This window comes from Nesoenas mayeri, assembly GCF_963082525.1.
Source record: "Nesoenas mayeri genome assembly, chromosome: 1".
In the NCBI taxonomy this organism is placed as follows: domain Eukaryota; kingdom Metazoa; phylum Chordata; class Aves; order Columbiformes; family Columbidae; genus Nesoenas; species Nesoenas mayeri.
Genome location: NC_137541.1, coordinates 42,852,631 through 42,866,234, shown reverse-complemented (window position 1 = coordinate 42,866,234; position 13,604 = coordinate 42,852,631). Strand labels below are relative to the sequence as shown.

At 35.9% G+C, this 13,604-nt stretch overlaps 1 protein-coding gene across 1 annotated transcript in view; it reads right to left on the bottom strand.

The window, feature by feature from the left end:
• NUP205 (nucleoporin 205) overlaps nucleotides 1-13,604 on the bottom strand; it is a 49,914-nt gene that overhangs the window by 17,523 nt on the left and 18,787 nt on the right. Inside the window, exons 13-25 of the mRNA XM_080354084.1 lie at nucleotides 12,651-12,833; nucleotides 11,425-11,475; nucleotides 10,630-10,839; nucleotides 9,689-9,788; nucleotides 7,933-8,070; nucleotides 7,491-7,680; nucleotides 6,289-6,409; nucleotides 5,696-5,777; nucleotides 5,119-5,283; nucleotides 3,362-3,486; nucleotides 2,300-2,414; nucleotides 1,135-1,284; nucleotides 70-144 (exon numbers count right to left, since the gene is read on the bottom strand). Of these exons, the coding sequence (XP_080210210.1) occupies nucleotides 70-144; nucleotides 1,135-1,284; nucleotides 2,300-2,414; nucleotides 3,362-3,486; nucleotides 5,119-5,283; nucleotides 5,696-5,777; nucleotides 6,289-6,409; nucleotides 7,491-7,680; nucleotides 7,933-8,070; nucleotides 9,689-9,788; nucleotides 10,630-10,839; nucleotides 11,425-11,475; nucleotides 12,651-12,833 (1,705 nt within the window). The remainder of the gene's footprint in view (nucleotides 1-69; nucleotides 145-1,134; nucleotides 1,285-2,299; nucleotides 2,415-3,361; nucleotides 3,487-5,118; nucleotides 5,284-5,695; nucleotides 5,778-6,288; nucleotides 6,410-7,490; nucleotides 7,681-7,932; nucleotides 8,071-9,688; nucleotides 9,789-10,629; nucleotides 10,840-11,424; nucleotides 11,476-12,650; nucleotides 12,834-13,604) is intronic.

Below are 13,604 nucleotides of genomic sequence, written 5' to 3'. Positions count from 1 at the left end.
AAGCAGCCCTCCCCCGACTCAGGATCAGAAAAATTTTACTGAGAAATAATCAACAGCCATAATGCTTACCTTTGGAAGCAGTATCAAAGTGGAGAAACCCACTGACTGATCGACTTTCATCTTCTAACCCTCCTTCACCATCAGCTGAAGGTAATGAAATAACAAATAAATTATTTTTTAAAAAATTACCTACTTTATTAATCCTGAAAGAGGACACACTAACATGCCTTTCATGTGAAAGTCTTCCAAGACAAGTACAGCCTTGACTGCTAATAAAACGAACATAATACTTATCTCTCAGAAGCTAGCCCGTTACCAAATATGGGCTAGACAATACTAGAAATGCCTAAAAAAGACACCCCACCGTCCAGTATGAATAATGCAGCTGGATGAACACTGTAAAATGATCATGGTATCTAGACATAATTTCCTGCACTCCTACAAGGATGAAGAGATAGTGTTCAGACCTATAAAAGTGACAGGAAACACCACAATGCTGCACACCATTACGATATCTTCCAGTCATTCTGTTTATTTTCTTCATGTAGAGAGTTTTATTGCCACCTGTTCCCATTTCCCTTGATTTGCTTCTATCTGTTCTGAAACTCAGAAATCTTGCCTTTTTATTTAACATTGCATTTTATGTCACATTCGGATGAAATAGAGTTTTGTGGTGTTGTTTATCAAAAGTCAAATTGACCCGTAGCTACTTACTTCTGTGAGATAGGGTTGAAAATGCATGTCAGACAGAAGTTAAGACTGAGAAAACCTTGTCTAAAACTGTTTACCAAGGATGATCCTCCACCTTCCCCACATGATAACAACTCTGGATAGCATTTCAAACTGTTTTATAATTTTAATTATTATATTCCCCTCTCCTATTCCACAAACTGTTTATTTTTTATATCAGTGTATACACTGGGATGTTTCAAAAACATAACACAGACAAAGCAGCAATGAACAAAAAATACCCTGATTTCTTTCACTTTGGAGTCTACAACCACCACAATCTTTCTTCCCAAATCTCCAGTAGCAATCACAAATTGAACTGTCACAAGCTCACAGAGAAAAGAATTCAAATCAAGTCTCTCATATTATTCAAGCTTATTTACCCTCACAAGAAATTCGTCTTACCCAAGTATGGTTTCACAGGCATGTCATCAAGCAGCAGATGAAGCAGCCTCTGCGTGTGGGAGCGCTGGCGGTTCAGCGATGTCACTCGCATTTCTATAGCTGCAGTTTTCATCAGCCAAGACATTTGGTTCAGCGTTGAAATCTCGTGTTCTGGGTGGGGATAAGGAAACAATTATAAAATTCAATATAAATAAAATTACTTACTCCAAGGAAAGCATTTTTCATCTGGGAAAGCTTTTAGAGGATGTCATTACTTATTATCTGCTCACCATTTGTTTACGAGACAACAGGGCTGCGAGATCTGACAAAAGCCGTTAAATGAACATGTGGTTATTGTGAAAACAAGCCATACATATATATCCCATCAAGGGTATACACAAAAAATCTGGATATAACCTGTACTAACAGTCACTGTGGAGAATGCAGTGCTTCACGAGCACATAGGGTCAGTTATAATTTCAGTTAAAATAATCACTCCAAATGAATGAAAATTTTAAACAAAGTTGATAAGGCTTGAATGTGGGTCTCTAAGAATCTTCATATTCTATACTCATCTGATTTAGATTCTTAAGTTAAATAAGAATCATCTAAAGTGCTTTACCCATACTGGATACATATATTTGAATGCTACATTCATTATCATTTAACAAAGGACTAGTGGTCAAGCATCTAATAAAGTGAATAAGTACATTTATTCAGTTTAAGACACCTGAGAAACATTGGCCTGAAACATTAAAAACACATCTATTAACTTAAAAATTACTGCTATCACCAAATAAAAATTCTGTATTCAAAGGAAAAGAAGATACAGGTGGTTACAACCACCAGCCTTCTATTCCCTCAGTTTCTCATAGCATTCTTAATTTTCAAAAATATATCTTTTTCTGTAACATAACTTAACAAAACTACCATGATAATTAAAATAGAGATTAGGATTTGCTTCTGGAAACTTGATGCACTCCAAAACTAACATTCTTTTACAAAAGTGCAGCTCTAATAACTTCCTAAACAGGCAGAGTTCCACCTTTGCAGAACTAAAAGGTTAGCAGAGGCAGTAATTAATTCAATTTAATAATGCTACCTCTGTTTCTTCCATGATTCCTAGGGAGTCAAAAGATGCATTGAACTTCAAGCATGCACAAACTTATCCTAGCATAAAAATTACCTTTGATAGAAAATGGCAAGTACTGCAGCTGAGTGAATAAGAAATCTTGACTGGTTCTCAGATACCTCATAGTTGGACCTGACGTTTCAGAGCAGGCACACAACTGATAGATCACCTGACAATCAAAAACAGTAGATACGCATTTATGGAAGTTATTTTAAAAACAAACCAACCACCAAATCGAAAGATGCCTAACCATGTCTTACTGCTCAAACAATATTACCTGTATTTACATTAAGTTTTCCATCAGCTTACTCCAAAGCTGAACATATTAACTATTACAGACACATGACATTTAAGGACTACCAATTACCACCACATGGATGATTCCAATGGCTGTTTGTCCTCATCATGACACTACATAAGCCTTTCTGTTTGTTTAGCTCGCTTAAAAAGGAGCATCTTTTTCAGCATCCAGGTTCACCAACACAGGAAAAGTAATATTATTTCTCCTCCTTCTACAGTATGGCCTCTTTCACTTCCAATAATCTTTAAAATCCTTGCTAGACTCCACAGATTTTCAACATGATACAGCTGTGTAACCAGATGATTATATGTTTTAAGGCCAAATATCAGTTACCTTGCACATATACCTAATTCAGCTGTCTTCCCCATCTCACTCCCTCAGACATACATATTCTGTCACTGCTACAGAAGAAAGCAGATAATTTTGCTGGCTTATTTAGGATTATGTTATTTTATTTCCTGGCAAACTGCAGTTCCAAAATTAAAAAAAAAAAAAAAAAAAAGAGGCATATAGTCACAACAGATTCGAAAGCTCACCACAAATACTCAGCGCGCATCAGTTTTAAAGTTTATCCCAATTCCAAATTCTGACATGAGTGCAGATTCTTTCTTTTGTTTGTTGCTACAAGATAACACTTTTTCATACGGAAAAAGGTAGACTAGAAAGAGTTCAATGGATATAAAAACCTGACAGTCGCGTTTTAAAAATGAAACTGTTACCAAGATCATCAACCATCTATGTTAACCAACCAAGAAGTAGATAATTTTATTTAGAGCCTACTTTCAGTATATGCCAACAGAAAATACACTGAATACCTGATAACAGAGTTCTGCAAGATGAGGAGATTCCTGAACTGCTGTAGGCCCACTCCTTGTTTCGGTACCCTTCTCCAGTATGTTCAAAATGGCATGAAGGCAAGTCCGTGGGCAACCCAAGACACCTTAAAATACAAAAACAGTTTCTTAATATTCTTGATCTTACTTGCCTCCATATCAAGTATAGGGCAGCACACAGAATTACAGAAACTAAATTGCTGAGATACTTTGTGCTGGACTACACTGCTCCACAGAGCGGCAGAAAAAAAATACCTGGCAAAGTTTTCTCTGTTAATTATAATAAAAGATGGAACTGTGTTTCAGCAAAAATCTAATGAAACATTTATAATTAGTCTGTAGGCTTTTGAGGTGCTGGTGAAAGAGGACAAATGATGCAATCAAAACTTATTTAAGACCTTGTTCATCAGCTTTATTTAAAAAAAAAAAAAAAAAAATAAAAATCAACTGATTCTTTAGTATTCTGCATGAAACAAATGAAAATCCAAATTCTTGCTCTTAAACTTGAACTGAATACTCATTAGACAATTTCAAAGAAGAGCTTTAAATTCCTGTATTTATTTTACAATTACAGCCATTTTATGACTAATGCTCCTAAAAGCATCAGACCCTGAAACCAAGGTGAAAGGGCATGAGATTTTAATATTGAAGTCAAAATCCTGTATTTTTGCATTCTTCCTTTAGCCAATTAATTCTTTAAACAACCCAGAAACATGTCCTGAAACAGTAAAGGTATCAATAACTGCAGTTCTTACAGGGGAAATAATCTTATCTGCTCAGATATGTATAATTGATGCTTTAGTAGGAAATTATTATCTCTTGGCAAATGGCTGATGGTCATTATTTCTTCACATTATTAATGAGATGATTTGGACGTGTGCTCTCTCGTGGCTCTGAGACAGTGTCTCCTATCGCTGACCTAATGTATGGTAACCTGTAAAATTGTGAGGCTGCAGTTCAGTCACCTATATTCTATAACTGTGGAGTTTCAAAATATCCAAAACATGGTCTGCAATTGTAAGCTACTTTGCAGATGAAAAAAACAGGCTGGCACCTTTTTTTAAAAAAGTCTTTCTGATATATCAAATAACTATTAGATTCCTTATTTTTTCCCCAAATAAAATTCAAGCTCTGTCTACCTTTCATTTAGAACTACAAAAGACTAAAAACTGCTGGGATACAGTATCCAATAAAAAATGTAAAGATAGAGAAATTTTCTAAATAACTAAAATCAAGTGTTTGTTCAAATATGTTCATACAAATATGCGTTTTCTTTCCTATAATTAATTTCAAAACAGGATCTTGAGGAGGGACAGGATAGTAGTCAAGTAGTATAACTAGTTCAAAGAGACAATCTACTTTGTTGATTCCCATGTTGTCATGTGTAGGTACTTCTTGGTTGATCAAATCAATTTCTTCGTACTGTGGACACAACCACGCCGTATAAAATACTAAATAAATTAATGTTTCACTTCTAAATTTTAAATTTTTCCCACAACTCTAATTTTAAGTCTCTTCCAAAACTCAATATAAACAAAGGAGCAAATCCTGAAGCTGTTTAAGTGTAGCACTTGGGTATCAACACATCTTTAAATTTAGCTTTTAGGGATTAGAACAAGGCCTGCTCTCTTATTCTTAACATTAAAAGGAACTGCTTCTCCCCATGAATTTTCCAATAAGTATTTTCAGTGTTGGTAACAGAACGGATCAAATGCCAGATCCACATTTCCTCTTCATACCTGGATCTTGTAGATTTGTGGTGCTGACGGGTTTCTTTAGTTCATAACCCAAGAGATAGAGAGCAAGGCTGGGAGGGCTACACTCAAGAGAGGTGATAAGGAGATTCAGAATATGGATCCTTGTTTCATGATGGATTCGTGCCCGCTTCTTTTCAGGCTCCAGCTCTTGACAGAAAAAAAAAAAAATGGGTAAATGATGAAGTGAAGAAATCCATTCAATGAAATAATCCTCAGAACCTTCAAGTTGGATACAAGAAAGCTAAGGCATCAACTTATATTAGTACAGAGGGATACAAGACCAAAATTTTAAATTATTATTAATACAGCTCTAAATAATACATCCAGAGCAATGTCAAATACTCGTATTCTGAAAAGAGAGACTGTTCGTAGTTAGGTCATCATACCCTGGACATATCTTAACTTGGTGCTTTCCATTCTGTTAAATGTCCAGTCCTACAGAAAATACTACAAGGAAAAGGGTTTTCTAACTTAAAAGCACTTTCTTCATGTCTTGGATTATTTCCATTCTATGCAAAAGACAACAGTGCAGGCCATTTTTAAGAAGCCTTTTACATACCCTCATCTGGATTAATTAATTCTTCTGCATCTTCATTGTCCAAACATTCCACAAATCCAGCCATCAGCTTTTGGCTAATACTCTATATTCAACAATGGAAGAATGGAAATAAAGAGGATTTTGAGAGTATTAAAAACAATATATTTCATAATTCCCTCCATATAAGTTGACAGAAGTTCTAGACAAAGATTATATAACCCAGTTAATAGGCAAGAGTTAAGAGTTGTAGCTGTACCAAGCATAGGTTAGTAATTAGCCACTGAACAGAAAAAAAAAAAATCTACTGCTGTTATCTATACTAAATTATCCTCACAGGTTGAAGAATATAAAGCCAAGAAAAAGTCTAAGTATCTCAGAGAATATTGTCCTTTTCCTTCTTGCAAATATTAAATAACTTTTTTTTTCTTCAATTAATCAAGTAGTTGCTTTTCACAACACCACATTAAAAGACTTTTTTAGAGGTAGGTAGATGTAAGACAAAATATAGTTGTAATGTATTTGGATCTAGAAACCTATCCGTTAAAGTAACATTATGGAGCACCAGTATTTCTCTACCAGTTTCTCTTTCCAATTCCAAAGAAACTGGCACTTACCTGATCATGTGTGAAATCACCAACTAGCTTCATCTGGATGTTGGAATTATAAGAAATACAGCACAAAATCTTGGCACTTTCAAAAGCCAGTTCAGGATTGCTGTTCCCATGATAAAGATACCTTCAAAAATACAAGATCATTGTAAGGCAGTTGTTGAGAATTCTACTATCTCAAGATGGTAACACACAGATGAGAAATTAAACATTTAGAACTAAAAGACTTACAAATCAAAGTAAATAAAACGTTGAAGCTACAAACAATTTCACTCTACATAAAGTACTTAACACACTTAAATCGAAAGGAGAGTAGTCAGCTGAGCAGGGATAACAATCTCTCCTGCAATTTTTACCATTCTTTTTATCCAAAATCTACCTAAACCACTTCAGGATTAAGTTGAAACAACTGGTCACAGGCTCACACAAGAAACATGGAGAAAATACCTTCAGATCATGCAGAAATGAGTGTCACTGAAGATCAAAACTAGCCAACAATCAACTACTGCATGTACCCAAAATAGGAGATTAAAAAAAAATGTAAGAGCATCTTAAAAAGCATGCTTTTTAAAAACTCTTTGTCAACTATTGTTAGATGAAAAAGTAACATGAATGAAATACAAAAATAGGTATGTAGAAATAGTTCCATTTTTTGTTACATTCCATGTCAGAATATTATTGCTTTTTTAATGCACTCAATTCTACTATTCAATGTTGGTTCACCTGTAAAGTTACGCTAAAAAAAAAAGAAACAAACAGTAACAGAAGGTGTCAGTGGGATATGGAAATCCTAAAGTTTCACATTTGAAATGGAGGTTCAGATTACTAGCCTGATACTTTTAATATAGTAACTAAGGGACAATACTGTAAAACATTTTTTTGTCCAATAGCAAGTAAACTCTCCCACCCTATGAAAACCAAAGTCTGGGGCAAACTGAAAATCATATGCAAGGGAATCTCTGCATGTAAGGCAACCAGGAAGAAATCATGAGGGAAAAAGAATTCTAAAAGAAAAATTATAAACACAGATCCCAGTCTTGGACTAGACAACACACAGATCCTACCACCTGTGAAGACACTTTCTCTCACCAAGAAAAAATTTCAGAGATGCTGTGTGCAAAGAGAAATGTTGGCTAGTAAAACTTATCAAAGGATCCAAACACTTCTGTGCCTCCAAAACTCCTCCTTTCTCTGTACTCTGCACATACCTGGCGATATTCACCACATGATCTGCCTTTTTAGTGCGAGGATTGATTCCTTGAAGCAGCTGTTCCAGTGGTGTGACAATAAGGGAAAGGTGGCTCTCTCGCAACAGATCCATAAAAAGATTCTCTTTCTGTAGGGTTAAGTTTAGAAGTGCAAGGCAATACTGTACAGCTTTCTCTAAATGCTTCTTCCCTGCAGTGTACAAACAATGAAAAATCATAAGAAAAACAAAGGAGCAGTTAAACAGACTACATTTGTAAACTTCATTCATCAAGCCCTGCACCAAGAAAGGGCTCGTCAGCTGTTTACTACCAGGAAAATTCTCCCAAACCACAATTTTAATATGCAAGAGAAACAAGACCAAGTTGAATGTCTGCAATTTCAGCTTTATATTCTTAGTATGCATTTTAATTTCATACGAAAAAATTCATTCTAGGCACATACCTGGAAATGGAGCATAAGTATCAAGCTGCTTAACCCCTTCTTCTAGCAAACTAAGGGACAGTTCCAGCATTGGGGACTCATTCAGTAGATGATACATCAAATTAAATCCAGGTGGTTTATATGCTATTATTTCTTCTCCTAAAGAGAGGAGGGGAAAAAAAAAAAAAAAAAAACATCTAATAGAAAAGACTTCCATTACTCAAGCTCGCCTGAGCTACAAAACATAACAGTCCTTGTTGTAGGCAACATTTAAATAGATGAAACATACGGCATACGAACTCTTCAGTGGTTTTCTTTACACATAAGCCATTTTGGCAATTTTAGAAGTTTGGAAAGAGTAGTAATGGCAATTACCATTACTTTTCAATATCTAAGAACACAATTTCAACTTCAACCAGTTAGACTTTCCCTAAGTGGATCTGACCTTGGATTCAAATCAATACAAGGACTTGATACCCCATTGGAGATACATTTCATAGTTTTTGCAAGACTGTGAAGTAACTAGAAAAATTTTACATGCCCCACAAACCTGCATGAAGACCTTGGATGAAGGAAAAAGCACTTCCAGAAATGAAAGCTGAGAAGGCTCACTGAACCCCTGATGCTCATAGGGTACAGATACTTGCATGTCTATTGCAACCATGTATTGCAAAAATAAAACTACTAACCTAAAACTCAAAGACACTTCTAAAAGTCAAGAGTAATGTTTCTGGTTTACTTAGTCTCCTAGTAAACTGTGGTGAATAAAAGCAGGAGAGCAGTAAGAATCTTTTTTAATATGCAAGTGAGAATGGGAGTGCAGTTTCTTTTGGCATCAGCTTAAACAATCCCAGTTTTCCATCCATTTGTTCCGTGCCTGTGCAGCCCCTAACACGCCAGACAGTCCATACCGCTGCAGAGCCACACATGGCATCAGCTCAAGAAATGGATCTAGTCAAAAAGATGGGGTTTAACTCATTTCTCCAATATATCCTGTAAACTGCAATCAATCACACAAGATGAAGGACTGGTTGAGAGCTGGAAGGAGCTTGCAGAAATTCCTCAATCCAGTTAAGCTGCCAAGAACGGTTTGTGAAAGTACAGGGCACAGAGGCCTCCCAGACTGAGGCAAGCTCAGGGGAGAGCTATGTCTTAAAGTTGTTGTTCACTTAGGAAGTGTTTCTTATAGTAAAGCCATAGGCATCAGGCTGGCATTCAAGGTTAAGAAGAAACTTCATATTAAAATTCTGCAGCCCAAATAAGCCTTAAATTTCTTATAATGAGGCAACTGCCACCTACTTTGGCCTTTTAAAGAATAGTTGTCCAAAATTAAATTACTTCAGATTATAATTCCCCTGCTACTGTCTGCTCTGAATAATTAATATTAATTATTAGACAATATATCAAATACACTGACACCTTTAAATTAACCCTGTGAGTTAGATACAGACCAAAGAAAGCCAGAGGAAGAAGACCCAAACGAAGGTGGTTTTTAAGTGTCAAATGGTGCTCTTTAATTGAATCAGCAACGCAAAGAGACAGAAGTCACCTTTCTAGTAGAGCTAGGGAAGTAGGAAACAGTGTACATGAAGCCCTACTAAATCAGCAACATAGCTCTTGATCGTATGTGGACATTTTTTTAACATCTTCCTATCTTTAAGCCTTGCTCTAGCTTTCTGTCAGCTTACTAGGAATATTAAACAAGATCACAAGATAGAAGCAATAGAGCAAAGCAAGTTATGATTCTGTTTGTCAGTGAAAAAATGAACAAGTTAACCTTGTAAATCCACATATTGGTCCACAAAGTCTTCAAGTTGAGGTTCATAGTCCCGCAGCAATTTGTAGAACACTTCCAGAACTACCTCAGCTACTTCCCACTATAGATAATCACAAAAGGAAGGAAAAGTCATACATAGAATAAGACCAATACTACAGCAACAAGACCAGGATGACAAAGAATACAACAGGCAGTGCAGTGATGGATGAGAACTATGGCATGACTATCTAATTCTGAAATACTATCCAACAACACTTATAATTTTACATATCAAATAATTTGGAAGGCCAAGCTTTCTTTCTGAAGTAAAACGGAACACTAAAACGGATTTATTGACTCTTTTAGGCTCTATTACACACGTTAGCATATTGAAATTACAAGCAGTAAAGAGTCTTTAATAGTTATACAGTGAGGAACAGATCATTAATAGCCTCCAGGATACAGTTCAGCATGCACTCTCATCCAGAAAGATAACCAAGGAAACTCAGATTCTTTGGTTCAGCAAGTCAGAAATACTCTCTGAAGCAACAGTGAGGAAATAACAAATCTGACTTGTAGATTTGGGCATGTGATGTTCAGAAGACATTAGCCAAGTAGCAGAGTTGCAGAATCCTGTATAGTAAATTGAAATTTAGCAATAATATAAACTTATTTTGGTTTGTTGTTGTTGTTTGTTTGTGGATTTTTTGTTTGGTGGTTGTTGTTGGTTTTATTTGTTTTTTAACATACTTCATACAGACTCCTGAGAAGCAGATCACAGATCCTGATGACCAATTGATTGAAAATTCTGTTCACAGAATCAAAACACTATGAACTGCTCCGGGTTATCTATGCTGCATCAAACTTGCACAGTTTTTCAAATGTATCTAAGCCACATCAGCAGTACCAAATCATTTTAACTACATCCTAAGTAAAAAAGTATATTTTCTAACAAAAATTACTTTTTCAGCAGCTCTCCGGTAAGCTCTGGTGCGGAATCGGAGAAACACGGCATCCCTGAGGAACTGGAGATAGGGATCAAAGCCTGGGGGGCGGAGACCTGCTCCCAAGTTAGAGGGGAAGGAACTCTCCACCAGCGCACTGATGAGTCGACAGAAGGCACGGGTTAAAGGATATTCCTCACATCGGGACTCAATCTCATTCAGTTCAACCTTCCCAAGAAGACAGCAAAAACAGAAGTAGAAAAAAAATAATATCAGGGAGGAAGAAACATGTGAGAACAAATAACATAAGGGCATCATTTGTGAATTACTTTACAGTGAATTGACTTTGCTGCATTTTTGTCTACAGTACACCACACACAAAGCAAAAGCAGTGAAGCAACAGCACTGTCTCAGTTCAGCAATACACATTCATGCACTTCTGAGCAACTACAAGATATGCCTTAACATTTACATACTTTGCTTTTCTTTACAACTTTCAGTAGAGGTGAAGTGAGCTGTAGTAAGATGTAACAAAAGTGAGGCCAATTTAGAAAAACAGTAGTTTTCATAAGAAGTGCTCATAAGGAATTTGAAGGTTTAGATCCTGCTCTGTTACTAGGTATGAAGCTGGACTAGATTCATAAATGGATGAAATTGCCAGAAATTAAAAGCAGGCCTGAGAGTAAATTAAGCAGGAGTGAAATGACAGCACCTATTCTATGGACTCAGCAGCAGATGCAGCCTCTGCAAATGTTTCCCCAACTCATATGCAGATGGTCAGAGTGGCTGCCCCAGGTACAAAGAAACCCTCACCTCAATGCCAATTGCTTGTCTCTGGCCTGGACCTCTCACAGTTTGTAATATCTTCAAAACAGAAAGAGAAATTAGAACAGGTAAACATTACATTTCACATAATCAAAGTGCATCTACACAATTTCTACCGCGACTAAAACACGCGTGTCACTTTTTAGCTGAAAGAAGAGATTTCCTAAATCCTCTTAAAAGGTAAAAAAACTAAGATTTTTCTGTCTGAAAGGCTGGATTATATGTTGTATGCTTGTATGCTTCTAGCTTCACATCCTCAGAGATCTGCATCATCTTTATTGTTAACCAAAACAAAGAACAGAAATACTTTCACATTAATGATTTTTGTCTTATATTGGCTAGTAGAAAGATGTTTCCCTTGTTATCTCCTACAACAGTATATTTTAAGGAATATCATAAATTAGGAAGCAATGGTTGTGAGCATTTAATGTCACTACCGTCAGGGTCTTTTTATTAGTTATTAACAATAAATCAGCAGTTGCAGTTCAAATACCTTAAGTTCTTCCAAATAAAACAGTAATTAGTCTGAACCATAACACATACACTATAAAATAAGCCCATTCTATTATTATTTCAATTGCAATACAGAGAGCATTTTCATTTGGTATTCATCTTCCTTAAGATTCATATTTAAAATTCTCCTCTGAAATCAAGACAGAAGGGAAAAAACACTTTTTAAAAAGGTTGGGCTTTTAATATGTATCTGGCGTTTGCCATCTAAATGTGAAAGTTGGCAATGATATCCTGTGAATTACAATTAACTTCCTCTGAATGTTAAATGCCTGAAGTGGAGCTTTGTAGCCAGTTCCTTCTTTCTATGGGCACCACTCACACTGGAAGAATATTACAAACACACATGAAAAACACCACCAAAAAAAACCCCAAAACAACAACAAAAAATGTAACCTGCAAGAGTATTTATTACTGATGACATACACTGAGGAAAAAACATATTGAACACACAGGACTGTCTGTTAGGAAACCTGTATTTATGAAAAATAAGTGCAGCCAATGAGATCTCTGAGGCATAAAGCCATACTGATATTTTCAAAATCATTTTAAAGTAAGAACTGTGTTAACTAAGTCACAAAAAAAAATAACATTCAACATGGCAACAAGAAAATTTAGGAGGAAATGCACTACTATTTCAAATACATTGACAATTTCAACACATTGGGATGCTATATTTCTAAGCACTGCAAATCCTAAAATACCTGTGTATATTCCAGGGACTGCCAGAGAGAAGCAGCGATTTCAGGAGATTTTCCAAAAGCAGTAAGGGTTTCTAATAGCTCCGCTTTCAAAATAGGAGGAATGCTGCACTGCAGGAGTCCCAGAATGACCACTACTGGTGTCCACTGAGGATGCTCACAAAGAGCCAAGCGAGCATTCTCACTCTATGGAGTTCAACAGAAAACAAAACCGCAGATTATAACTTTCCAGGTTTTTCATGTTTTACAATCCATAATTCACAGTTCAGTATCAATGACTGCTTTGTACTTGAAGATATAAAGAACATCAGAAGAACAGCAGACCATTCCAAATCAAACCATTTTAATTAAAAAAGCCGAATTTAACAGCTTATGAGTACTAAAATTGTGCCTATCCATACAGAAAAATTAAGTGCATAATTTAAGCTTCTTACAACGCAATTTTTTAAACTATTTTCTTTTTTTTAGTAGACACTTATCCATGGACTTAGTCTTAAATAAGTTTTAAGTATTTACACTCCAGACAGCTTCTTCAAGCACTGGTAGAGGGACTTTACCAATAATTCTATTATGAAATTAAATCGCATTTGGACATTTGTTAGGAACTTATGTGAATTTAAGCCTAAAAGCAGGGTCATCACCAGCATAAACTCACTTGAGACTCTCAGATTAACCACTGGACAAGAATAAGCCTCCAGCCCCATCAAGTGATAGTTCCCTGCATCCTCAGAACAAATTTACTTCTCCACAGGACACGGTTCAATAATGTCAAGAAATATTGGTTTTAAGGGTTCCTTTTTCCCCATGCTTATCCAATGCTGACATGACAGCTCACATAGGCACGTCCCATTATCACCACCAAAGATCAGTTTACTTGCCAAATTTCTACCATTTCCTTTTAAATTCACCTATTATTTTTGCCTTGTCAAACTAACTCATAATTAAATGCAAAGAACT